This window comes from Hylaeus anthracinus, unplaced genomic scaffold, assembly GCF_026225885.1.
Source record: "Hylaeus anthracinus isolate JK02 unplaced genomic scaffold, UHH_iyHylAnth1.0_haploid 12002, whole genome shotgun sequence".
NCBI classification, from domain to species: Eukaryota; Metazoa; Arthropoda; class Insecta; order Hymenoptera; family Colletidae; genus Hylaeus; species Hylaeus anthracinus.
The window spans coordinates 6519914-6544856 of NW_026534349.1; the positions used below are offsets into that span (position 1 = coordinate 6519914).

General features: G+C 48.4%; 1 protein-coding gene across 6 annotated transcripts in view; it reads right to left on the bottom strand.

Moving 5' to 3' along the window:
* Window positions 1–24943, bottom strand: part of LOC128892257 (protein outspread) — a 191485-nt gene that overhangs the window by 7148 nt on the left and 159394 nt on the right. For all 6 annotated transcript variants that reach the window (XM_054152540.1, XM_054152539.1, XM_054152545.1 and 3 more), the window contains exons 4-13: window positions 18237–18425; window positions 11933–12005; window positions 10232–10783; window positions 6552–6724; window positions 6134–6274; window positions 5900–6061; window positions 4646–4812; window positions 3379–4334; window positions 3153–3309; window positions 150–2978 (exon numbers count right to left, since the gene is read on the bottom strand). In XM_054152540.1, the coding sequence (XP_054008515.1) occupies window positions 150–2978; window positions 3153–3309; window positions 3379–4334; window positions 4646–4812; window positions 5900–6061; window positions 6134–6274; window positions 6552–6724; window positions 10232–10783; window positions 11933–12005; window positions 18237–18425 (5399 nt within the window). The remainder of the gene's footprint in view (window positions 1–149; window positions 2979–3152; window positions 3310–3378; window positions 4335–4645; window positions 4813–5899; window positions 6062–6133; window positions 6275–6551; window positions 6725–10231; window positions 10784–11932; window positions 12006–18236; window positions 18426–24943) is intronic.

The window sequence follows — 24943 nt, forward strand, 5'->3', positions numbered from 1 at the left end:
AATACAACCCTTAATCGTGGTAGGTTTACAGTCGCAGCGGTCGATCCAAAGTGTACTTAGAGGTTTACTAGCGGAGAGGATGTACAGATACGAAAAGATCTAAGCATATGTACACTTTGGAAAAGAAACAAGAGGATAGAATCGCTTACTCGTGTTCCTTGTGAAGCACGCCGATGTCCTCGCGCGCCTGCATCTGTTTAAGGAACTCTTGCTTGAACTTGGCTATCTCCTTCTGCACCTCGTGCTCGTGCGCCTTCCGCATGGCATCTAGGGCCGCCAGAGTGGCCTGGGTCTCCTCCGAGAGCGCCTGTTCCTTCTCCACTCTCAGATTCTCGAGTTCTTGTCGATGCTTCTCCTCCATTTCGGAGATGATGCGTCTATGAGAGTTCTCCATCGCGAGCAATCCTTTCTCGCACAAAGCTCGCAGCTGTTTGATCTCCTCTTTATATCTCTTGCGGGTCTCCGCGTCTGTGTCCAATTCTGCGCTCATAGATCTCTGATAAGCAGCCCTCAGTTCGTTCACGTGAGCAGAGTGCTCGGAATCCATCGCGTTCAGCCTGTGCTCCAGCTTCCTGGCTTTTTCTCGCAGACTCGCCGCTTCCTGCTCGTACTGAGAAGTCAACGATTGCCTCTGATTGTCCAATTCACCCTTGATGTCCATCATATCCCTTTCCTGATTGCGCTTCAGGGTGTCAAGTTCCTCGTTGTGCTCGGCGGTTATCCTCTGAATGGTCACCTGTAGCTGGTCGCACTGCTTGCAGGACAAACCGTTGATGTAATCGCTGAGCTTCTTGATCTGCTCGCGCAGCTGGGAGCACTTCTCGCAGACGCTCGACCAGTCCGTTACCGTCACCGTCGACTTGAGCCAGGCGACGTTCTCGACGCCCTCTTTGTCTCGAACGCGTTTGCTCAGCTCGGTAAGGTCCTCCTCTAGGTAGAGTAGGCTCTGACTGACGTTCTTGAGCTGCTCCTTCGAGCCACGCTTTCCGGATATCCTCTCCTCGCACTCCTTGCTGAACTGCTGGTAAAGGTAACTGTACTCTGCGTCGAGAATCGGATTGCTTTGGAACTCGTGCTCGTCTCCTAACAGAGAAGAAAGGAGGTCGTCGTTTCGGATAAGACTAGATACGAAAGTCTCTCCAGGGAAGGTAGCCAACTGTCTCGTGTTCTCCTGAAGAAGACCGATCCTGGCATCGATTAAAGCTTTGTGCGCGACCACGTCCGCGTAGTCCGTCAACAGCTGCCGGGACTCGTACTTGGCCTCTATCGACGTTTTGTTTTTCTTCATCGAACGTAGACACTCCTCGTAAGCGTCCGACAATTCGCGAGTGGAGAGCTCCATCTCTTGACGAAGCCTCATCTGCGTGGCGTCGATCCAAGATTCCATCGTGACGTTCTCGGCACTCTCGAAATTCAGGCACGCGTCGGTGATGCTCGTGACGTTCTGCTCGTACATCTGACCGCAACGCATCAGCACGTGGGATACCTCTGCCTGCACGAGTTCCTTGCTGACCGTTTCTTGGGCCAACGCCCACGCCTCGCGAATACGTCTGTCCTCTAACAGTTTCTTGTTGGAGTTGCTCACCTGTTTGCCAAGATCCTCTTGCTCGGACATGCTCAGCGTCTCCGCGGCCAGAGCCTCCGCGAGCTGCCTCAGCTTCGTCTCCTTGTATCGACGCATGATATCGTTCACCTCCCGCTGCTTCTGCAGCAGAAAATTCAGGCTCTCGCTTCGCGCAGCGGAGACCTCCTTCGACGTCTCCGTCGCTGGTATACCGCCTACCAGTACTAACTTATTCGCTAACACTTTAGTAAGATACTGAATGTAACTCGTGTTTTGGTACGTTTTGGGCTTAGTTCCGTGAATCTTACGCATTAGGCTTGAGGCAAGCTGACTAGTTTCGACCAATTCACTCAGAACGGCGCTCCTGTCGAACGTTCGGCCGATCGCGCACTTGATCTGTCTCAGAACGACGAACTCGAACGCCACCCTCTCGGCGATCAACTTCATCTTCTCTCTGTCGTCCAGCTGATCGTTCTTGGCGAGCACCTGCCGTCTCGCCGCGAGCTCGCTCAGCTTATCCTTAAGTATAGTTTCTAGTCTAGATACCACTACTCCTACTGACTCGGTCGCTTGAGCGCTAGCTTGGCTTTTCTTACATTCTAAACACGAGTCCAGGATGTCGTTCACCTCGCGCAAACATTTCTCCGCTTTGTCCTCCGCCTGGGTGGAGCCCAGGCACTTCTCCAGCCTCCTCTTCGACTTTGAGACGACTCTCTCGAGTTTCCTCAACCTGGCGATGATCTCCAAAGACACCTCGCTGGTAGAGGAAGCGCTGACCTCGCTGCACTCGCTGGAGTCCTTCTCCGCGTCGCTGGCCATGTTCTCTGTCACGTTCGCGACCTTCGTCTCCAGCGTGCTCAGTCTAATCAACACCTTCATCGGTTCGGAGCTCGTGGCGCTGTCCAGCGACTTCCTTCGCAGTCTGGTGCGATCCAAATTCTTGCTCTCCCTTCTTTTCTCTTTCTTTGGATTGGGACTCGACTCCTTCGAGCTGCTTCCGGTTGTCACGGACGTGGCGATGCTCTTGCCGCGTTCTATCGCGCAGATCTTGTTCTCCAGGTCCAGCAGCTTGTCCTCCATCTCCTGAGATATTTGGAAGGACTCGCGACCCTTCAGCGACAGCGATCTCCTCTTGTCCCTGGTCTCGACCTTGGTCAGCTTCTGCTTCAACGTCCTCACTTGCTTCTCGCTGGCGGCGAGCTTGTTCGTCAGATCCTGAATCCTCGCGGCCATCAGTTGCACCTGGGCCTGATTGGTCTCGTTCACGCTGGTCGCATCGCGTTTGTGCGTGAACATCTCCAGCTCCAACGCGTCCTGCATCGCGTGTGCCTCGCGCAGCTCCTTGCGCATCGCGCGGATCTCCAGGATGGCCTTCTCGAATCGGCTTCGGAGCTCGTCGTACTCTTCCATGATTCTGTGGAGGGACAGTAAATAAAGCCTGTTCATGTACATATCCATAATGGACCATTTATTTGAAAAAGTCAAATGTATGATTTAATTCAAGTAATCTATTTCATCAGATGTAGAGGGTACGGATATTTATGGGACACTGTATATACATATTTAAGTCTACAGTAACTTCTTTTACCTTTCTTTGTCCAGAGAATTCAAGTCCAGATCTAGCTCGATGTTCGTCAAATCGCTGAGTGAGTCGAAGCTTCTCCCGCGCTCCCTCGAAGAGGATAACCCGCCCTTCTCCTCCAATTCTCTCACTTTCCCATAGAGACGATCATTTTCCTCGATTCCTAGAGTAACAGGATGACCAATGACATTGTCAACCACATAGCGTTTGCTTGATCCTTCCTTCTACTCACCTTGCGACAACCTGTCGCTCAGAGAAGCTATCTCCATCTGCATGTGTTCGACGGTCCTGTGACTCGACGCCAACTCCTTCGTCAACATCTCGCACCTCTCGCTGGTCTCCCTGAGGATAGCCTCCGTCTCCAATAGCTTGCACTCGAGCATCTCCTTGTCCCTGGTGTACATCTTCTTCATTTTCTCCAGGTCCTCCAGGTCCTTGTCCCTCTGATGCTCCGTCCTCTGTATCGTGCTCAGCAGCTCCTCCACCTGTTTCTCCCTGATGGACGCCTCGGCCTTCTGCTGCCTCAACCTGGACAGCTCCTTCTCAGCGTCTGCGACGTCGGCCCGTGCCGCGTTCAGCTGTGACTTTAAGCCCTCGATCTCGCTCTCCTGACGCTCGATAATGACTAGTAGCGTACTCGGATGGGACTGATTCTGGTCAAGCTGATCGCGCAACAGGGACACCTGGTTCTCCAGCAGCTCGACGATCAACGGGCTGTCGTTGGCACTCGATAGACAGCTGTTGCTTTGCATGTGACCGTTCGTCTGCTCCTCATCTTCGCCTAGCTCGCAGCAGGCCATCATGAGGTCCTCCGACCTCACGCTGTCTAACGTGCTCCTCCTCGAGCTAGGTGGCGAGCTGCGACTTCTCTTGTACACCCTGGACCTGGAACTCGACCTCGATCGAGCCTTCACCCGCGACAGGGCAGTTCTCGTCAACGGCGGCGACGGGGGTAGCTCGGACCACTCGTGATTCGCCGAGTCCGACCAGCTGGAGCCCTTCAGAGCCCCGGACCAGTCGCCGTTCCTCACCAACGGCGGCGAAACAGGCACCTCGGACCAATCGCCTGACTCTCGTCTCCCACCCTCCGACGCTGTCCTGTACTCTTCGTCGGAGGAGAACAGGACTGATCGTGGAGTCACAGAGGTGGAGGGTACCACGGAGTCCCTCTCGCGATCTGTGATGGATCTGGAGACAGAGAGGAGATGGCTTGATGAGTTGGGGTTGAAACTAGGGAAAGAGGATTGAAGATACAGGAACACAGAGAGTTTCATGAAACCTCGGATGGAAGCAATTGCGACAAACACTGCGAAAGGGAAATTATTGCTACCCTAAGTGTGGTAGCTACCTGTGCTAAGCATCTCTGATGCTTTGCATCGGTGGTCTATCAATTCAGAATTTGTCTAGTTAAGGAACCTTTGCCTCACACGTCTCGAAGCTTTCAATATCCCTGCTTCCTATTATATTGATTGCATCCTGTGTCTTATCATATGACTTACGCGGTAGGCGACTGTGGAGTGTCCTGCTGGCCATCCTGGCAAACCGCGAGGGCGTCCGCGTTGTCAGGATCGGGCAGATTGGCAGCCCTCCTGATGGCGGACATCCAGCTCGCTCTGATCCCAGCTGTCACGGCGGACAGGACGGTGGATCCTCGGTCGTCCCAGGCCTATGGATAGAAAGGGAGTGAGTTATCAAGCCGCGAAGAATGCGAGAAAATTGGAAACGGCGTTGTCTATCTAGGCCGATCAGCGGGACAGTCTTGGGCGACAGGGGTCGGTGACACGAATACAAGATGCCGCGAACGTTCGAGCTGCTCTACCGTGAAATTGAGTTACCGACTTTTTCCAGCCACTCCTAAGCACGGAAGTTAATTCCGGCAATCCAATTGAGCCCGCCGGCTGACTCACCGGTAGACCTCTAACTATAGTGTTCGTAGACAGTTACAACGCTAGTCCGTCTTTAGCCTTGTTAAGACATCGCATTCTTGGTTTATGGTAGCGGACAGACGCGTGCTACTTTTGAGGAGCTGTTAGGATTAGGCGTCATTTTACTAATTCAGCCTGGTAAGTGTGCACCACAAGGATTACGATGAAAACCACAACGTGAAATTTGAGGGCGTTCAACGACCCTGCGCTCCCCTTCAGAGTGAGCTAACTTTGTAACGACAGTACAAATATATAAAACTATCATAGAGGTATCTCAAAAATGTTTCAGATAGTGCAAGTACCCAATACGGTCGCAGGATTTATCGACAGAGTGTGCTATGCATTGCCAGCAGAGTGATTTGCGTTACCGACTAAGTGTTCTACCGTACCAATAGAGCGATCTGTGTTACCGACCACGCGTTCTACATAACCGAGTACTTATTCAAAGTCGATTTATACTTTTGGATTAGCTGTCTAGCAAACGGTTCCAGGGTCACCTCATCAACAATGCATAGAGTGTTGGAATTCCGATAAATGTACAATCTATACCCACAATTCATAGTTCTCGAGGTGGTTTCGTATACGCGAGTATCCAGAAGAAACTCCATCGCGTATAATTAACAATCCTTTACCGTGGCTGCAGAGGCGATGCACGCGTTAATCCCTCCGCGGAGGCTCGCGGACAATGTAAAACGACTCGTTTGCATCGCACGTGTTTTCGCGGCGCTAGAAAACTGCGCCTCCCGTGCCGGCTAACTGGATTTCCGTCCGCGAGGAATGTTAATTACCGTAAATCACCGGCCAGGCGAATTCCCCGGTCACACTCACCACAGTCTGGAATCCATAATTTCTTGCGACTTGAAGGGGCGTGACGGCGGTAACGGTATTCAGATCTATGACGCCGTCCATGATACCCTTATCTTCCGCGCAGGGATCTCTGTAGTACATGAGGCCGCAACCTCTCAGTACGAACCAGTGCTTGTTCCATTCCTGAACGACCCGCAAAACGTTAAACACGAAGACCGCGGAAAGCTAAAGGTGGAAATGGAAACCAGAACGAACCTTGTTTAGCCCTTGCTTCATCAGCCAGCCCTTCTTGATGTTCAGCAGGTCCTCCGCGGGCAGGTCGACCCTCAGCTCGGACGTGGGGGAGTATCTGATGCCGGAAATGTCCAGGCCGCATCCGTCGGGGTCTCCTCTGATCTGTAAGAAGAACATTAACGTGAGATATACACTCGGTCCCATAAATATACCCTCTAAATATATCGAAGAAATTTGTCTAATTTAAACGAATGCTTCATGTTTCCAAATAAATTTGTAATTGTAAATATATACATGTATGAAGTTTATTCGTGTACGCTATCGTTTAAATTAGACAAATTTCTTCAATAGATATAGAGGGTACGAATACTTATGGGTTTGACTGTACACAGAAGAAGATGGCAGGATCGAATTGGGCTGGTAGGATTCGAGTACTCACGAGCTTGTCCTGATACGCAGCGTTCGCCGCGTCGACGACGTCCCTCGTTGGCTCGGAGGTCCTGGGTTTGATCCTTCGAGCCCGGGGCTGGGTCAGGGAGGCTGCGATGTCCCGCAGCTTGCCCTCCCTCTCCCTCTCGTGCTCCAAAAGGATTCTTCGACAGGCGTCGTCGTCTGAAGCAACGTAAAGGAAGAGTTCAGGCTTACAGTTGTTCGTGTTTTGTGTGCCTATCAGGGTCGGATGAGCCAGTGGGAAGAAATGCAAACTCTTAAAATTCTTCGAGCCAATGCTCAGAGATACACTGTTCCAAGGACACGCAACTTGAATCAGTTGACCGAGAACAAATTGCCGCTGAAGAGAAGTCTTCTCTCGGTACTGAATTCCTCATGAGTAACGAACGAGGAAGTCTGACTTCGTTTTCTCCTGTCTCCTACCCTTCTGTAATTACTTGAAGCGGTACGCAGATGTATGGACGTTCCCGCGTAGAAGACATGGCAAACTGTTCGCTATCGAGGCCCTCGTCAGGATTTCATAGGAGTGCCCGAGAAGCCTCGATCAAGGGCGTTCCCCGAAGAAAAACCTCCAAGATCGCCCTGAACACGGAAGACGTTCGAAGAGTAACGACCCTCGCGCATTATAATTACCATGGCGAGAAAGTCGCCGCGGAGCAACGGCAACCAAGTGCAACATCGACACGCGCGCTTGGCGATGGGCACGCCAGTTGTTATCAAACATTCGTCTCGCTGCGTCGCGGGCCCAACCAATTAACTTCTTTTCCATCGGAGCCCCAGCCAGCACGCCCCAGCGACCACTCCGTTAATTGACTGCCGACTAATTAATAACCAACGCCATCCCGTCGGCGAGGGGCTTATCTCGCACGTTTATCCGCGTTTTTATCGATCCCCCGTCGAAAATCTAACCGCCATTACCACGCCATTAACGGTTTCCTCCGTTACGAGGAGGCCATTCTCGAGCCAATTGGACCGTTGGCTCCGTTTCCGAGTCGTTTTCAATATCGCGAAGAAGCTTCGCGAAGACGCTGGAAGCGCGACCGGGACGAGTATCGAGCTCGATAAACTTTCTAACCGTGCCCGGGGCAACAGCCGTTCGTTTCGACTCCGAGGAATTCTGCCCAGCGCTATTACACCTCCCTTTCCTACGTCGTTGCGTAATTGCGTGCGTACAATCTTCGAGAAAATCTGCCGGCACTACGGTGCGCCGTGATCTCTGCTCTCCCGGCTGATCCGTAGATTTCATTTAGATTGGCGTCCGACGAACGACCAACAACGCGACGCTGGCTATCCACGAGCGATCCCCGCGATTTACGGTGAACGCTGATTGCCGAAAGATACCTCATAGCTTCGTAAATAACCGACTCTTCTCGAGATTCCCCTTTTCAGCGCTTCCAACTATTCCTAATACGAGGGAGAAGACCGTGGTCTTCGTTAAGCTTGACTCTTTGTACCCGTTCGATCCCTTCGAGCCAGATGTCTTCCTGTATAGAATGCAGTGATATTTTGTACAGTATTCCATCGTTTGATTAAACGTGTTTATTGTGCAGTGTCAAGTCTCTCCGAGTAAGCTCCTTATAGTCAGATCTGGATGAAACAACGAGTTTCTGGAAAATCTACAGTACTATGGCTGCAGAATTTATCGACATAGGGTGTTACATTGCCGGCGGAGTGGGTTGCGTTATCGACAAACTGTTCTGCTGTGCCAGTAAAGCGATCTGCGTTGTCGACGAGGTATTCTACTTTACCGAGTATTATCTACAGAGTTATTCTGCGTTATATTACCTAACAAAACTCCTACCAGATTGAACAGCCCATTTATCAGTAGCATTCCTTTCCAGGTGAACGAGAGTGATTGAAAATTTCAATTTGAAATAAACGCTCCGAAAATGATCCTTCGACGTGGCACACGGAAACCGTAAAACTTCATTCCGAATCGAACGATAGGTGTATTAAATCAACCGAACAAGGGGAGAAAACGTTCGTGAGCGCGCCGGCAGAATCATATCGCGATTAAAGGCTCGTAGCTCACTAGAAACGACAAGCTGACTTATCGTCGATTAGAAGCCGCGTACGCGAGATACCGGTGGTGGGAACACCACGGAGAAAACCCCTTCGGATTTAATTGGAATGCCCTATCGGAGTCGAAGGAGCAGACGCTGCCAAGAGTCGCCGATTAATTTCAGCCGCAACGAATCTCGTGGTGGTAATGACAGAGACACTCTGCTTAGGAGTTACCGAGCCTCAACCGCAAGATGGACGTTTTCCCTGGTGATTAAATTATATCACTCCTATTTCTGCCCGCTGGTTACCTCGCAGGGCACTGGAAGAGGTTTAGCGGAGCCTCCAGTGAATTCAAACGTTTCAACTTGAATTTCGAGAGTTCTAGGTTCTTTTTATTTTTCAAGACGCTCATCAACCGCTAGACAAAAGTATCTCTAGGTAATTAAAGTACTGGTGCTTGTAATCACTTGGCACTTCTTTGGAGCGATGGAGGAAGAACTCGACGAGAACTTTAAGAGTCGCAGGAGTTTATGACTCGCGAGAAGATTAGAATTATATTCCGTGACAACTGTGGGATTTTCTGGTCTGTTTAAGAAATAGACTCTTCTTCCTAGAGATTCAATTATGCATCGTGGATTCATTTCAGTGGACTCCGAGAAGAACTACCGACTCGAAGAGCATGGTAGCTTCCTAATGGACCTGACGAATCAACAATTTCACGGATCTAACGAATTAACGACTTCCAAGATGACGAGGACTTACGACAGCACCTTCGAGATTACTCGATCTATTTAAGAACATGATTCCGCTCGTCGGACGTTGGAGAAAGTCGCTACAATGAGACCGTTGCTATTCCAGAATTACATAAGAACCGAGGGTCTCAGGACGGATTCGCGAACCGAACGTTCACACGGATCGTTCGTTCCGCGTCGACACACTAACTGTTTTGTTTGTACCGACAATTGTCGCAGGGAAATGGGTCAGGTACGATTTAACGCGGAGCGCGAATCATCATCGTCGCTCCGACGACCCAGTTTCCCCTCCATTTGAATGGAAGTAATGCCATTGTTGGCGTAAGACCGAATTACCAACTGTTGCTAACAAATCTCTCTCGAATCGCGGTAAAAGCGCGATAAAATTTCTCTTAGAACGTCCCGCGATGAATCGTTAACCGCCAGGTGAAACTCGAAGTCGATTAAAAAGTAGATGGAAATGGACATTTTTAGCGGCACGTCAGTCGGAAACATTGTCTGGACTATCTAGGTTACCAATACACGGAACTCGACTCCTGGATACCTAATACAGAAACAAACTTGTTCGTTCGACAACTAAGACTACTAACAACTCAAGGTTAAATTACCATTCAGATATGTATTTACACGCCACTTAAGGTAAATCCCAAAGATTTTCCACATGGACCCCGTCGGACCTCAAGGAATCCAATCGGACTCAACTCCTCGAGACCAACTACAGGAAGACAACTATAGAAACTTATTCATTCGACTACTAACCTAATTTCTCACTAGAACAGGCAGGTCCAGTCCCAATTTAATTAAGGTGAATCTCAAAGATTTTCGGTTGGAACTCGAGGAATCCACCCCACTCAACTCCTTGAGACCAACTACAGGAAGACAACCATAGAAACTTATTCATTCGACTACTAACCTAGTTTCTCAGTGGGACAGGCAGGTCCACTCCCAATGGTAGCTCGTTCCCCGTGCTGATTCATCCTGCGCCTGGCCTTGTCCTCGGCTCTGAGCTTGTCCCTGGTCGGTGGCGACGCGCTGCTGGCTGGTTGGTCCCTGTAGCTCGATCTACCCTCGCTGGGGACGATTGGCGGTTTCTCCGTCAATGAGGACGTGGTGGACGACATCGTCGTCGAAGATATCGTGCTCGACGCGGTGGAGTAGACGGCGTTGGCGACGCCGCCGTTCATGGAGGACGTCGAGGTCGCGGAGGTCAAGTAGCTACCGTTCTCCAGAGGCGTGCTGGTCCTCAGAGGAGACATTCGGTGCTCGTTGCCGCCCTCCGTGTTCCCGTTGCTCATGGTGGGGCTGGTGGACGTCGTCACCACGCTGCTGGTCACCAACGATGGCGACGAGGAGAACACGGAAGGGCACAGGTCCGTCGTGACGGCCGTTTCCGGGATCCACGCGCTGCTGCGCGGCTCAGACCGGCAGCTGTTGAAACGGGGCCGTGGAGGATTTGGGGTGTTGCCTAAGAACGAGTTTATTTGTTTATGCTAACGCAGGGGATCGTATTCTTTGAGGGTAGAAACGGTTGGTGCTCTAGTAATTAGTGACTCTTTCGGACCTGAATTCTCTCTTTTGTTACTCGTACTAATGTAATTTACTATTTGAAAAATGGTAAGAAAATCCTAATAGTATAGTTTTCGAGGCAAACTGGTCTTTTTTTATGTGCGCAAATAAGGACACTGGCCCTAAACAATCGTGCCGATGTATGTGTCTTTTTAAATTTCGTGCCCTCGATTGTGAACGCCAAGTCTGATAAAACGCATCTCAATAAACGCGTAGATTTGTATCGTGTTTTGACCTTCATCGCGTTGCTAGATGAATTTTATACACTTGCATCAGCGAAGCTTTATGTGCATTGCTGTCTTAACGGTAATAAAAAGATCCACCGTTTAAATTGAACGTTTAAATGTTCAGATATTTAAATGCACCCCTCTTTGAAAAGCGTAGAAGTGTATCAAAGACATGGCAATCGAGAGGTGAACCGCATATAGAGTACAGAAAGTTTCAGGTACAGAGACACGGTTACAATCACTCAGATATGACGCATGAATGAACAGTGTAGATCATTGTGACCTCGTTCCGCCAGTTGAGGGTTAATTGGCGAACGGCACTCGCGCGGAATATTAGCCTGCGAGAGGAGGAATCCGTCAATGGCCTGAATAGGTCAATTGGACTCCTCGTCTCGCTCTTCATTGAATTTCGATCGAACTTATTGGAGGTCGACGAATCCAAAACTGAAAACCGTATCTTCCATTTACTGTCGACGAAATTCAATTCCGAATGAAATTGCAGCCTCTCCGAGTCGAAGTTTGTTAAAGTGAAAATATTCGTACTGGTCCAATCGTCGCTTATTTCTGAAAAATTCGTTTCTGCGGTCTGCGAGTCGACAGAGTTTATATCTCTCCGGCGATCATTTTTCCTTGGATAACGATTTCATCGAGACCGACAACAGTGGCAAACGTTTCTGGCCGGAGTCATCGATTTAAGTGTCACTCGACGGGACGTTACGTCATAAATCCATTCAAAGTGCAGCCTTTGGCCGGTCGTTCGAGAATTATCGCTCGCGTAAGTGACAGGGACAGTGGGCTTTAATGGCGCAAGAATTACTTACTTCTGATGGTCGGGGTGACCTGAAGAATGGTCGTCTGTCCGCCGGGGAACGTCGCGTTCCGCTTGTGGCGACCCTGGAACATACAAAAAGAAAAGATCTCCACAACGGTTCGAAAGCAGCACAGAAGAGCGTCGCTTTGCTTTTCGTCATTTTCAAATATTCTACCCACCCTTAAGAGAATCCAAAAGAGTCACACTTAAAAAGGATATACTTGTTCTAACGTACGATCAAGAAAAAATGATTGTTTTGTTTACCAGTGTGACAGGAGCAAAAAAATAAAGGGGGATGGGGAGGGGGGAAAGGAAAGCTATCAAGTTGATTCGATTAAAAATCATGGCCGTTACCGTCCAGCGGATCGCATTGGACGTCGCGACGGAATGCCGTAGAATTTCCATGTGGGCGACGCTCTGCCCTGGCACGCATAAGCGCGGCCAGGTCGCGGTAGGCGGCCGCAATAATGCCAGAGATAAGAGTAACACTGATAATATTCCGCGAAGGTGCTCTTCCCCGGTGTGCATAATTCATAAGAGCGCGCACCGTGTAGCGCACGATGCCGAACAAACGCGAACACGAACGATTCAATCGACCGTAGCGAGTCTGATAGCCATAAACGCTTGATCTTCTCGTCGGGGAGAAGGTGCCTCGACGAATCACGGACGATAGCGCTCGCGACCATAATAACCGTCGATCTGTCAACGAAAGTAGATCGTAATAGTATCGAATAAAATACCCATCGAGGATGAAACTCGATTTTCTCGCTGCGTAAAAATAATCGTGACTGCGTGCTGGAGCAGTTTCGGCTTTTAAAGCTGCCCCCTTTGGTACCCTTTTACGGTACATTTAGATGTAAGTGCGCAGGATACCGATTTGTTTGCGTTCTGAAAGTAGGGGGATGGGATGCCATTATGGTCGATGCTTTTGTCGATATTATTAATCTATTATTAGTCTTGGGATATTATTGATTACTCGTTTGTTATTAAAGCAAATTGCACCAGAAAATTCATGTAACACCTTTGAGAGTATGTTAATTAGCTCTAAAAATTTGAGTTAAATATGTGGAGTACTTTCCTAAACAAAATTTTGTTAATAAGCTCCATCTTCTATATACCCCGAAGAAGACTCGCGTTCTTTGCCACATAATTTAGGATCGTATCGAAGAAGAGAAACAGCGTATTTACCAGGAAATGAATGTACTTGAATATATGGAAATCGCTACATTCTTGGATTTTATGAAAGTACTGGAAGCTCCATTGAGTCTTACCCGCTACAAAAAGTTTGTCTCCAGTTTCGATGTATCGTATTATAGCGTATGGAAATAGATGGGACAAGAAGAATTTTAGCGAGGTGCCAAGGTAGCCGTAACTTCGAAAATATCTCTAGCTTCATGTGCTTCAGCACCTTGCTAAGATATTCCAAGTTCCATTTATTCTTGCATCTCCCCGCCGTCCCAAGTTCCAACTGTTTTTGCATCAAGCTGTGAGAGCGGATGGAACTTATTGTTGCGATATTTCCCGAGCCTAACAGGTTCGATAGAACCTGCAGGGACACAGGGACGTATTTCTTACGTTTACTACTTCTCTCGACTTCGAGACGAAAAATCGCGGTAAGACGTTCAATTTTATTTTTTTTTTTTTTTTCTAAACTACTTGACATATGGAATCGAAATTTGTTGTGCTAATTGACATACCTGTGAAGGTGTCGCGTGAACATTTCCATATGATTTACTTCGTTAATAAACGAGTTATAAAATAATATCCGCTGAAAATTGCAAATATGAATTCCACTTTACATTTAAAGTGGAAGGGATTGGGATCCTTCGAAATCGCGATCATACAGTCACAGTCTCTCGTCGAATGACCGATCCAACTCTCGTCGGTGGTTCTACGCATTGTTCGAATGCTCGCCAGCCGCGTTCCGTCGAATCGGTTACGCAAGGAATGATCGATCGGTAAATGGAAACACCTCGTCGCCTGGTGGACCTGCTGGTGTAAACGTACGATTACGTTACGAGGCCAAGGCGAAACGTACGTACGCCAACACGTACGCATGGGAATGGAGAACGCTCAGGCAGGGGCGAATCTACCGTGAAATTAATGAAACTTCGACTCTGGGCCCACGAGAACGCCTTATTCCTTCCCTGCTTCGTTTGTGTACCATCCAGGACCAGAGAAAGACAAAATTTGAGTTCGATCGTTGGGTCTCTAAAAATGGCGGGGCTCGTGCAAATTACCTCTAGACTTTTTGTGATTTTTCTTTGCTATTCAGTAGCGTAGATGGGAAAGCATAATTATTCTCGAAAAGGTGATTGGTGTGCGAAAATATAACAAATAAATTTCATGTATATTCGTAGATTGTCTGTATAATTGTTGCACAGAAAGGAGCCCACGTTTGAGATCCACGAATGAATGCCCTTAATTTAATAAATATTTAAATATCAACCAAGTATTACGGATCCCCATAATAATTAGCTCCAGAATCCGACGAATCCTAGATCCCCGCGGAAACGGGATCTCCGATTTTATTCATCTTTCCGCGTCGGAAGCCAGACATTGAGACACCGTACAAGACGAAGTGGCGTTCGTTTTGCATTCGTAGAGCGAATGGAGACACCTGTCACCTGTCCGATAGCGTTTAGGCGCGATCGATTAACCGTGCGTTAATTGCGAAATAATTCGCCGAGCGTTTATCGGGACGGAAGGCTTCGTCTGTTTTCTCTTCTCCTCGCGGGCGTTCTTTTTATTCAGTGCGCTTGTCATTGCGCTGAAACTCGTTCCTCCGTTAATTAAACGTTACGGAGGTCTAACAGTCCGGGGAACGAGCGAAGGAATTCTAAGCGGGCGAATCGACACGTTCGAGATTTAAATTCTTCGAGAAAAGGACGACACTGCGGTCAAAGGGCGTAATATTCCCGGGCAGTAAATCGAAACTGGCCTCCAGGACTTCGGTTTACGACTTCTCCGCGAATACAATTGAAACTCACCGTCCCCGTGGCGGCAGTAATGGCTTGTTAAAATAACAGTCATCGAATTACGGGTAAACACGAGTTTGCTCGCGAAAACCCATTAACCAAGGAACAAAGAATTAATCCGATCGCGAAACGCGGAACGACGCTGCTGGAACGTTCTCTAGATTGACGACGAGGAAATAAATGGCTAGAATATTATTTTGTTTCGCCAAGAATTTGAAAGCAACCGAGTATGATGACGTGCAAACTAGAGACCCTCCTCAGAGGATACAAAATTCGCGTAATTTTAAGGTTCCGTATTGTAAATCTCTAAAGAGTTGTCAACGCGTAGCAGTTTCCTTATCGATGACTGATTTCACAGCTGTCCTGAAATTAATTTTAAATAATTAATCCCTTACTGTTACGACCACTAAACGTATTGCATCAGCAGCTACTATTAAAACTCACGGTCCTTATCTCGCTAATTGCCTCTTCGAGAAGATTGGAAGGAATTTAATGGGTGTTTTCTAAAGAATTCGATGAAAACGAGACGCCAAGTCGTAGATCCACGGCGATCGTTTCTCACGCGTGGAAGAGGCGCGTTTCTATTCTTCGATCGATCATTTCTTACGCAACGCGACCCACGTCGACGTCCACTCTTCAGGTAAAGCAGCGAACGACAGTCTCGCGACGACAGGGTACACGATTCTCGATCGATCGCCGCGAACACCTTGGCGTATCCAGCAATCCTGTACGCGTAGATCATACCGGAGATAAAGTCTCTCATTGTTTCGACGCTGGCGCTAATTCGCTGGAACGGAGCCTTTCAAAGATTTCGAAATTAATAATCGTCGCCGCTTAGCGAATTTTTCCACCACGGGAACGAACGCTGCGTAGAAATTTGCAAAGATACGCGACAATTCAGCCGTTCACTGCACGAATCGATCGACTCCACTTTTACAAAAATCTTAAATTTTCAGTGTCAAAGCATTCATAATCATTCATATTTATAACAACTTTCCTGACTAATAACGATTGACACCATTAAACGAGAAAATTGTTGTTGGCCATATTATAATAAATAATTTATTTCAGTGGCCATTATGATTTCTCAACTTTTTGTTTTGTAGAGTTACTCGATTTGTAGTAATTGAAGGATTTTTAGACTTCTAAACACGTAAAAATGTACACCTAATCAGTCCCTATAAAATCCAGGAGCATCCTTCGTCCTAAGACGGCATCGAACCCGACGAATCCATCTGGTCCCACGTCCCTAGAGAATCCAGAGGACGCGTCTAGTCGCGTTCCAATTAAAATTAATTGAAATACAAACGCCTCGGTACAAAGCCGATCCCCCTCGGGGGACTGAATGGCTGTCAGATCGGCTGAATCGGTCCGCGGTATCGAATTGAATCGTCCCCGGGGGATTAACGAATACGAACGAGCGTGGTCGCGAGTCGGGGCCAACGCGTTCATCGTCGCCCTCGTAATCGTCTCTATTCCAGCGAGCTGGCGAAAAAGAAACGACCAGAAGAAACTCGAGGAGGCAGAGGAGGCCTTTGAGACGCGCGGAACGAGCCAGGTGAATCGCAGAAAAGCGCCAATCGGGTTGGCACGGCCGCGGCCGCGGTTCTCCGGTGCCCGGGCTCGCATTATTTCCAACCATAACGAGCGTGACGCCGCGACAGCTCGCGCTAATGATCGAGCATTATCGCACTTTTGCCGAGCTCGTTTCTTCTTCGCCCCCACCTCGCGGGAATTAAACCGGGGGGCGCGTTCGAGCCGCGACGTTTGTAAACCTCGTCCCGACCTTATACGGGCCATCGAGTCGATGATTTATCATGCTAGTCGATACATCGATTGTGTGCTCTTCTAGTGACCTAACCCCACCCGTCGCTGAACGCATGGGGAACTCGGCGTGCAGATGGAGTGTTCGCTAGCAAAGTGGATATAAAGGGGTTTTAAAGAGGTTGTTTTCTTTTTTTAATATGAACAGAGTTGGAATGAACTCCGTGTCTTTATATTTACATAATTATTTGTGAATTCAGTTTAAACGGGAATACTTACTGGCCACTTTGTTGTATTAGAGTACCAACCTTCTTAGTAATAAACACGCGAGCTGCTTCGACGTTTAATTCTCTAACTAAATATGCCACCTTGGAATGTCTAACAGAGGAAACATTAAGAGTTGTACGGTTTTCCATTATAAATAAATGGCCAGTTCGCCTCGGAAAGGCACAGAATTAATTTCCACACCTAATACCACGTCGCCCCTAACTTCGTTTTCCAGTCGCTGCAGGGAGAGCCTCGGCGTTCTCTTTTTCGTTCGGCTGGGAACGCCGACGTGTCATTCCCGTCGAATTACCAATCGAACGGCGAATTACACGTTGCCGGGATCCAGTTCGAAAAAGAAGTAACGCCTCGGCGTATTCCCTGATTACTGTGTTCGCGTAATCGCCGCTGTATCCTTCTGCGCCGCGCGCTTGTTACGAGTATAGTTAATACCGGTCGCGCAGTCCTGTCTCGCAGACTGAAATAGCTACTCGAGGGGGCCGCGAAAACCGATCGGGATACGTGATCGTCCGCGCAGGTACACGGGGAACCCTCCGAGCACCGATACAAACGAATTAACATCCTAATTGAAGCTCTCTGCGCGACCGTAAGACGTTCCGCTCGAGATGCGTGCCTTTGAATGAGGTGGCTTAGTGTACTTGCTTCATTTTTTAGAAGTACTCGGGATAGAGGAAGAGGTCCAAAGTATTGGATGCGGACTTGCATTTTATTAGGAGCAGTTCCGAGCTATACGAATTTTAAATAGTATAGGGCCATGGTGAGACGCGCTAGTCAGCCAGTCTAAGGGAACCATTTATATTCTACTCACTCGTCACACTGGAGCTGAAGTTCATGTATTCCAAAGAAGACTCGGTCTATAAACTTGGTTATTGCACTTGGTACATGTATGTACATGGATTTTTAAATAAACATAGCCAGAGTATAGAATTTCAAATTAAATCCCGGAAATGAATCCTTCTCTAACCAATTTCGTTCGAGACGATACCAAACAAACTTCACTAGACTCTTTCAAACTCAAATGCAATTAAAACAGCAATTTCGAGTAAGCACGACATTCTATAACATTCTAAAACCTCTAAAATTCATATCGGTATTCTATTCGTATTCTATATCAAACTTCTAAAATTCATATTGCTTGTTTTGCATCTAATTTCCCTCGAAACGGTACGAAACTTAATCAAACTCTACCAAACTCGACTGCAACGGTTATTTAAGTTTCGATTCTCTCTTTCTTACGAGCGAAATTCTTTCAATCCTCGACTGCGTGTAAATTCGAAAGTCCGTTACCTTATTCCTGGAGTAGACCTGAAGCACGTCAGCCCACCATCTCGTCTCCTCGCGGCACGTGCCCTTGACGAAGGTTACGCCCTCTGGCGAGGTCACCGCAAGGCTGTAAGGATGTCCTGTGACGTCCTCCGCGGCGGCGACCTCCAGCACGCGGGTCATGTCGATCCTCGCTTGTGGCACCGTCTCGGGCTGCAACAAAAAGGCCCCGTTGCCGGTTAATCACGGGTCTGGACAGAGATGATTTAATAATCCGCGTGTGGATGGCGAGTTAATTGAGTAATCGCCCGGTAGCCAGCAATTTGACTTAATAATATAATAATTCGATAGCGATCGACAGCCGGGAATGTAATGGTACAACGATTGAAGGCCTTCATCGGCGGCGAACGATGTCAGCCGGGGAGACGAGGCGATTTCCTAGGAAGGCGGACCTACAAACACAGAAAAGCAACGAGGTCGATCGGGATCGCGTACAGGCTTAATTGTATCTCGAGCAGCTTCGATACGCCGATCGACCGCGACGTACGGATTACAAGGAACCGACCGCGTGGAACGGAGAGTTTTAATTGTTAGTTGAGGCCTGGAAGCGAAGGGATTTGGAAGGATCGCTGGTCGAGGGAAACTTCTCGGACACCATACTGTTTCAGGAGGTAAACAGAGTTGCCAGCGTAGGAGTCTAAAGGAAAAATAGGGCACGGAGATTCGAACCCACGATCCTTGGAACCACGATCGACCAGTGTTCTCGTTTGACTTCCATCTTCTTGGGCATGGGAAAATGTACGAAACTATGGATAGTTTTAACAGTAGCTCTTCTCCCAAAACCGATCGAGTCAACGACTGTTTGCGATATCTTGCTCGATCTTGGGGAGGGAATAAAATCGGTCTCGGTGACGGTGAATACCGTACACTTGGATTACGAGCTTAAGTTGGCCATCGTTTCAATAAAATAAGGAATCCCTCAGAATTCCCCTTTCAGCTCAGCATACAGTCCAAAATCAAAACAAAATTCCTTCCAATAACGAATCCCCGGGATCCTCGAATTCCTGCATTTTTGCGAGTAACGGGGTCTCCCGTCCTGTCGCGTAAACGTACCGATTCGATCGACACGGCGGCTAGGAGACGACGTAACCGAACGGCCTTTTTACCGGCCGTTTTCGATGGCTTTCACGAGCCGGTCGGAGCCGGCGCAGCCGCGGACAGCCGTAATTTCGCGTTTATTTGTTCGCCGTCGGTTTTATTGCAGGCTGGGATAATTTAGTGCATCATAAAAACCGCGGCGCGCCTCGGGCAAGGTGGCATTGGAACGAAGCGAAATAAAATCTTCCGGTGTTACTTTGTCGTTGATTTCGGTACGTAAACGCCGCGTGCTCGCGTGCAACCGACGGGAGGACGTCCCGTCCGGAAACGTGTCATTTCAGTCGGGATAAGCGCTCCAACGCGGCCGTTACTAGGCGCGACTATTCGCCACTCGTAAACGCGGTGCTTCCACCGGGAATAACGCCTTATTACTATGTCGACGAATAGTTCTCGCCTCGTAAAACGAAATCGAGCCGAGGATCGGCGCGAAACGATCTCCGAGCAACGAGGAAAAGAAGGGACGAAGATCCGCCTCGATGGCGAACATTAATTCAGAGGCTCCTGGAATCAGGTATTCTGAATCACTATACCATCTAGAGTGGAGGAAGAACCTAGTTACTTAGCTCGATGATATGTGTCGGTTTCGAGGGAGCTTAGTTCTGGAATCCTTTTGGTTTAAGCGAATGGAGTGAACCAAGAAGGTGAAAGAATTTCAAAACCTTCCCGTGTTTCAAAAAAAAAGTCTCGTTTCGGCCCGAATCAGCGCTTTGAAGTTCGATAGGGCAGATTTTCGCCTCCGCTCTATAACTTCTAGGCAGCGTTCGAAGCAGTTCAAGAAAAAATGAATCCCCTTTATTGGTCGTAGAAAGTCGTTAGAGGAAAGAAAGGTCCGTGAAAACGGCGCTCGACCGCGATTCGCGGCCGAGGATCGTGCAAACGAAGTCGCCCAAGGCGACGAGGACGATCGTTAAAGGTAACCCGGGGAGGAAGGGAAGAACGAGGGGTGACGGGAAAAATGCTCGCGCTGAAACGGTAGTCGTGACTCCTGCGAAGTATCGTCCCGGACGGCAATTAACCTTTCGAATCGCGATTGACGCGACGAGTAATGTATCGACGGGGACGGCATTAAAAACTGGACACCTGTCAGCCTCGAACGACAAAGAAAACTAAATAGGGAGCTCGTCGGCTCGAGGCACCGACTGCGCGCAGTTAAATTCACTTTGCGCGTTGATTTAAGACGTGCTCTGACCTCCCTCTCAAACGGACTGGAAGAATTTTTAACGCGATACCTATTCGATCTACAGAGCCGACATTTTTATGCATGATTGGGGGACGCTTTGAAGTGTGGTACGTAAAATTTGTATAGAGAAATATTGAAAAACGAGGAGTTCGGATTTTTCAGATGGACGCCGTGAAATATCTGATAGCTTCGGTAGTTACTAAATCTTTTCTCGTGATTTATAAGACTCTGAGACTCTGGACTCTAGGACTCTGCGAATCTGGAACTTTGAGACTCTGAGATACTGAAACTCTGGAACTCCGAGACTCTGAGACTCTGAGATACTGAAACTCTGGAACTCCGAGACTCTGAGACTCCGAGACTCTGAGATTCGGAGATTCTGAGAGACTCTAGGACTCTACGAATCTGGAACTCTGAGACTCTCTGAAACTCTGGAACTCTAAGACTCCGTCTCTGCATTTAAAATTCCCATTGTTAATTTTATCTAGAAAATTGATCGTGTTCCAACTTATTGGCACGAATTGGATTCATCGATCGTCGAGAGACCCAAAGACCCTTATTTATTTTAATCGAGTCACGCTTGTCCGGCAGCAATTTCAAACATCTCCCCCCTTGTTTATCTTAAAGTTTCTGGTCCCCGTTGATTTATCGCGCAAAAGGCGGACGAGCACGCACGAGCAACAAGGCGCGAGTCACGAATCCGAGTAACGCAACCTCGCATAATGGCGAAGACACGAAAACGATCCTCGAGATTCGGGGGCGGTGGGGGCGGAGGGGGCATCTCCGTTAATGTCGGAGGAGCATCGCGCCGGGGTGTGCCTTAAATTATCCGGTCCGTTCGTTCGTAACGTCGCGAGGGGGCAGAAAAATTTGTTAAATGTAGATTTCTGCGAGCTGGACGACGGTTCATTAGCCTGCCCTCGCAATAAAAGAGCCACGGTAACGGTAAAGGTTCGTCAGCGGTTTCTTATACCGCTTAATCAACCGCCGGCGCAAAACAAGAAGTCTCTGACCCTGGCCGAAAAGATCCCCGTTAAATCGTCGACGTGAGGGCGACATCGTACGGCGGTGGTACGCGGGTCGGGTTTGTAAAATGTAAATTTTCGCGTGCACGCGAGAGGCGAACTCGAGAAATACGAACGCGTCGGAGTAATTGCGTTTTGGTTCGAGCACGATGAGAAATCGTCGAGGTTTGAATTACAATACTCGAGGAAAAGGACAGATCGACCCTGAAGAGAATTCCGACGGAGGCGAAGAGGTGGAGCTGGAGTTGGTTCGATCAAGAAAGGTGAAAAACGTTTAGACGTACGCTTTTAAGACACTTTTCTAGGGTGGCCTGAGAAGCTCCTTTTCTAGGAGCCTCCAGAGGAACGTAGGGAGGGTCGTGATGAGTCAGTATGAATCTCGCATCCACGAAGAGGGTAGAGACCTGTCGCGCGAGAGTCTCGACCGAACCAATCGATGGTTATTCCTATCGATACGAAACCGTGATATATAGTTCATTCGTCAGAGTTCGGTATCATTGCGCTAGCCTTCGCTGTTACAGTGGTCAGGGTCAGTGTCAGAGTCCCAGAGCCAGAGTAAGATTCTCAGGGTCAGAGTCTTACGTGAGAGTCTCGAGATAAGAGTTTCTTACTCTAAGTAAACAAAATTCACCGGATGCCAACACGCCCCTAAGAAACTTTTGATTAAAAAAATCCTAGGCAAAGGATTAAAAATCTTGCGATTACGTGCACCGTTCGCGCGATTCGGCGAACGGAGGATCGCGTTACGCAACTGGGGGGCTGAGGGGACACGTGCGCGGCTCGTAGTACGCGCCAGCGTTTGCGGGCTCGCCTTGATGCCTCCCACGCGCGCTGACTCGGTGTATAAACAAATAACAAATTGTATTCGCCGGGCAACAAAGTGAACCGAGCCGGGAGCGTTGGACGGTTCGCAGATCGCCGTGTACGAACGTCAAGTGTACTTAATTGTACGGTCTCCATTCAACCGTGGCGAGAACGCGGATAATAAATAGAAAGTAAGACACCGGGGGCTGGCTCACGGCCTGGCTCGGAATTTCGTCGGCCGCGGTCGTTTCTAAATCTCGGACTTTATCGCAGCCCTAAGGCCGTACGTTTCGCGCTCGAAACGCGATCCCGATGAATTCGTGCACCCGGGAGAAACGAGTCGAGGGTACCGTTGCTTTAGTCGTTGCCCAGAAGAAATGACGCGGGTTGCGAGTGCTCGCGATATTTATTTCGACGTGTAGATGGAATCTCAAGAATGGGAGCAGGCGAGGCTGCTTGGTTTGGGGATGTTTATTTGCGTCGTATATTCTTCGTTAATTGATATTGTATACAAGGTTAGGCGATCTAGGATCTTTAATTTTCCAAACGAAAGCTCGCCCACTCTGTGATTACGGAAACCCTGAATAATCAACGCCGTAGATATCCAACGAAGCCTCAGGAGGGTCGGAAGCGTTTCTCGGTATGCAGGGGATCGAAGAAATTAAAAAATAATTGCCATTACCGAAAGCAGGCCATTAAACGCGAGGCCTCCGAGGAGTCCGTGGGCGATAAACTCTACGCGACGATGTAAAATTGATCCGTTTCGAGCGTTCGTTATTATGGACCACCAGAAAGATGGCTCCGGTGGTTGTCCAGAAATGGCATAAACCCGAAGCACCGATAATTATTTCACGGAGGAAGAACTCGCAAGGACGGGAGGTTAATTAAAATGGCGATTTATGCCCACTTAAATTAAAACTCCGCGGCTGCGTGGCTTCCGGCCCTTGGACGACTTCCTGCCGAGAACCGAGGGAATCCCAGAGTCCCCGCGATCGTTGCCGAAAGGAGAAAACGATCCAGAGATCGACAGTAATATTCAGAGGCAAATAATTCGTGAAAATTTGTCCCGAATGAGTTGAAAATGGACTTTTTTAAATAAAATAGAACAGAATGAGAGCAGTCAAAGTCTAGTCCAAATTAAATTTACAATAAAAATAGAAGAATTTACAAATAAATAATATCGAATAGGAAATGAACGAAATAAAATTCGCTTCCGGCTTAGGTATCGAGTGCGGGGCATGCTTCTATGAAGCCTGTTGGCCTCACCGCTCCCATGTGCTCCATATAGTCGGATTATGCCCAGACGCGTCCGACACGGCGATACATCATGGCTGGTGTGTCCGGTCGTTATGTACACGAGACCGCCCTGCGCCGACGTTTTTGTTCGTACGACGTATTTATTAGCAGGGAAGGGTCCCTACGAGAGATGTCCTCGCGCGTGGATACGCTTTTTGATTTATTCCAAACGTCTCCCGACCTCTCTGCCCCACCCCTTCGGAATGTCGTTAACTCTCACCGCCCGTGATTACGGGACCGCGATCAGCTCGAAACCCTCGTAACGAGCCGGATTTACAAACCGATGTTTTGTCCTTGGACATCAGAAGAAACTCTGCTCGCTTCTAATCGAGGAATCCATTGCGCCAAGTATGGAAGAAGTTGGGGGTTTAAAGCTAGAAGCATGAGAAATGGACTGCTTATAGGAGGAGGATATAGGCTCTGATTATGGAATGAACCATATTTATGGGAGCACGTACCGCTCCGCTAAATAAATATCGAAACTCCGCGCAAGGGAATGAGACTGCTTTCATCCATTAAGTATAATAATTCTAGTAATTATATTCACGATCTTAACTCTGTTATGAAATTATTTAAATTCAAAAATTTCTTCATATTCTTTTATAATTTTGTCTTCGGTCGTTGGACGAATTATAATTATACTTTTATATTTCGCAAGATCAATCGGTGATTTCAAAATAAAATTTAATAAAAGCGAAAGAACGTGGAGTGTATCTGTGAGTGCATCTATCCATTTCTGGAACAGGACCATCTATCTGGAAGTACCTACTGTTGAGTTGGATAAGTCTTCGAATCTCCACCGTTTCCATGAAAGGAATCAAATATATCGGGGAACAAAAAAGTCATTTTCCGGAGCGTATCTACCAATAACCCCCATGTCTGGGGACGAACCATCTTCTTCAGACTACCTAGCTCAGCTGAACATGTTCTGGACACCAAAGACACCGTTTTCATTTCCGAGGCTGCACTTCCCGAATAAATCTTCGAAATCATAATCAACGGAAGGAATCAGTGCCCGTCGAACTAAATTCTTCAAAATCATCGGAGTCTAGAATGTCTCGGGAATATCCTGCGTTGGCACGTGGCTTGGTCCGCTCGTCTGGAGACCGTTTCCCTCGAATAAACGACGCTCCTCGGAGCGTATTTGTAAATTACAGCGAGGAGAGCTGCCCGTAATCCGCAGCACGATCAGAGAGCTGCGCGGACAGAAACGAAGCTGGACGGGCCCGATAAGCGTCGCTAATTTCCGTAAATTCGCCAGCGACTCT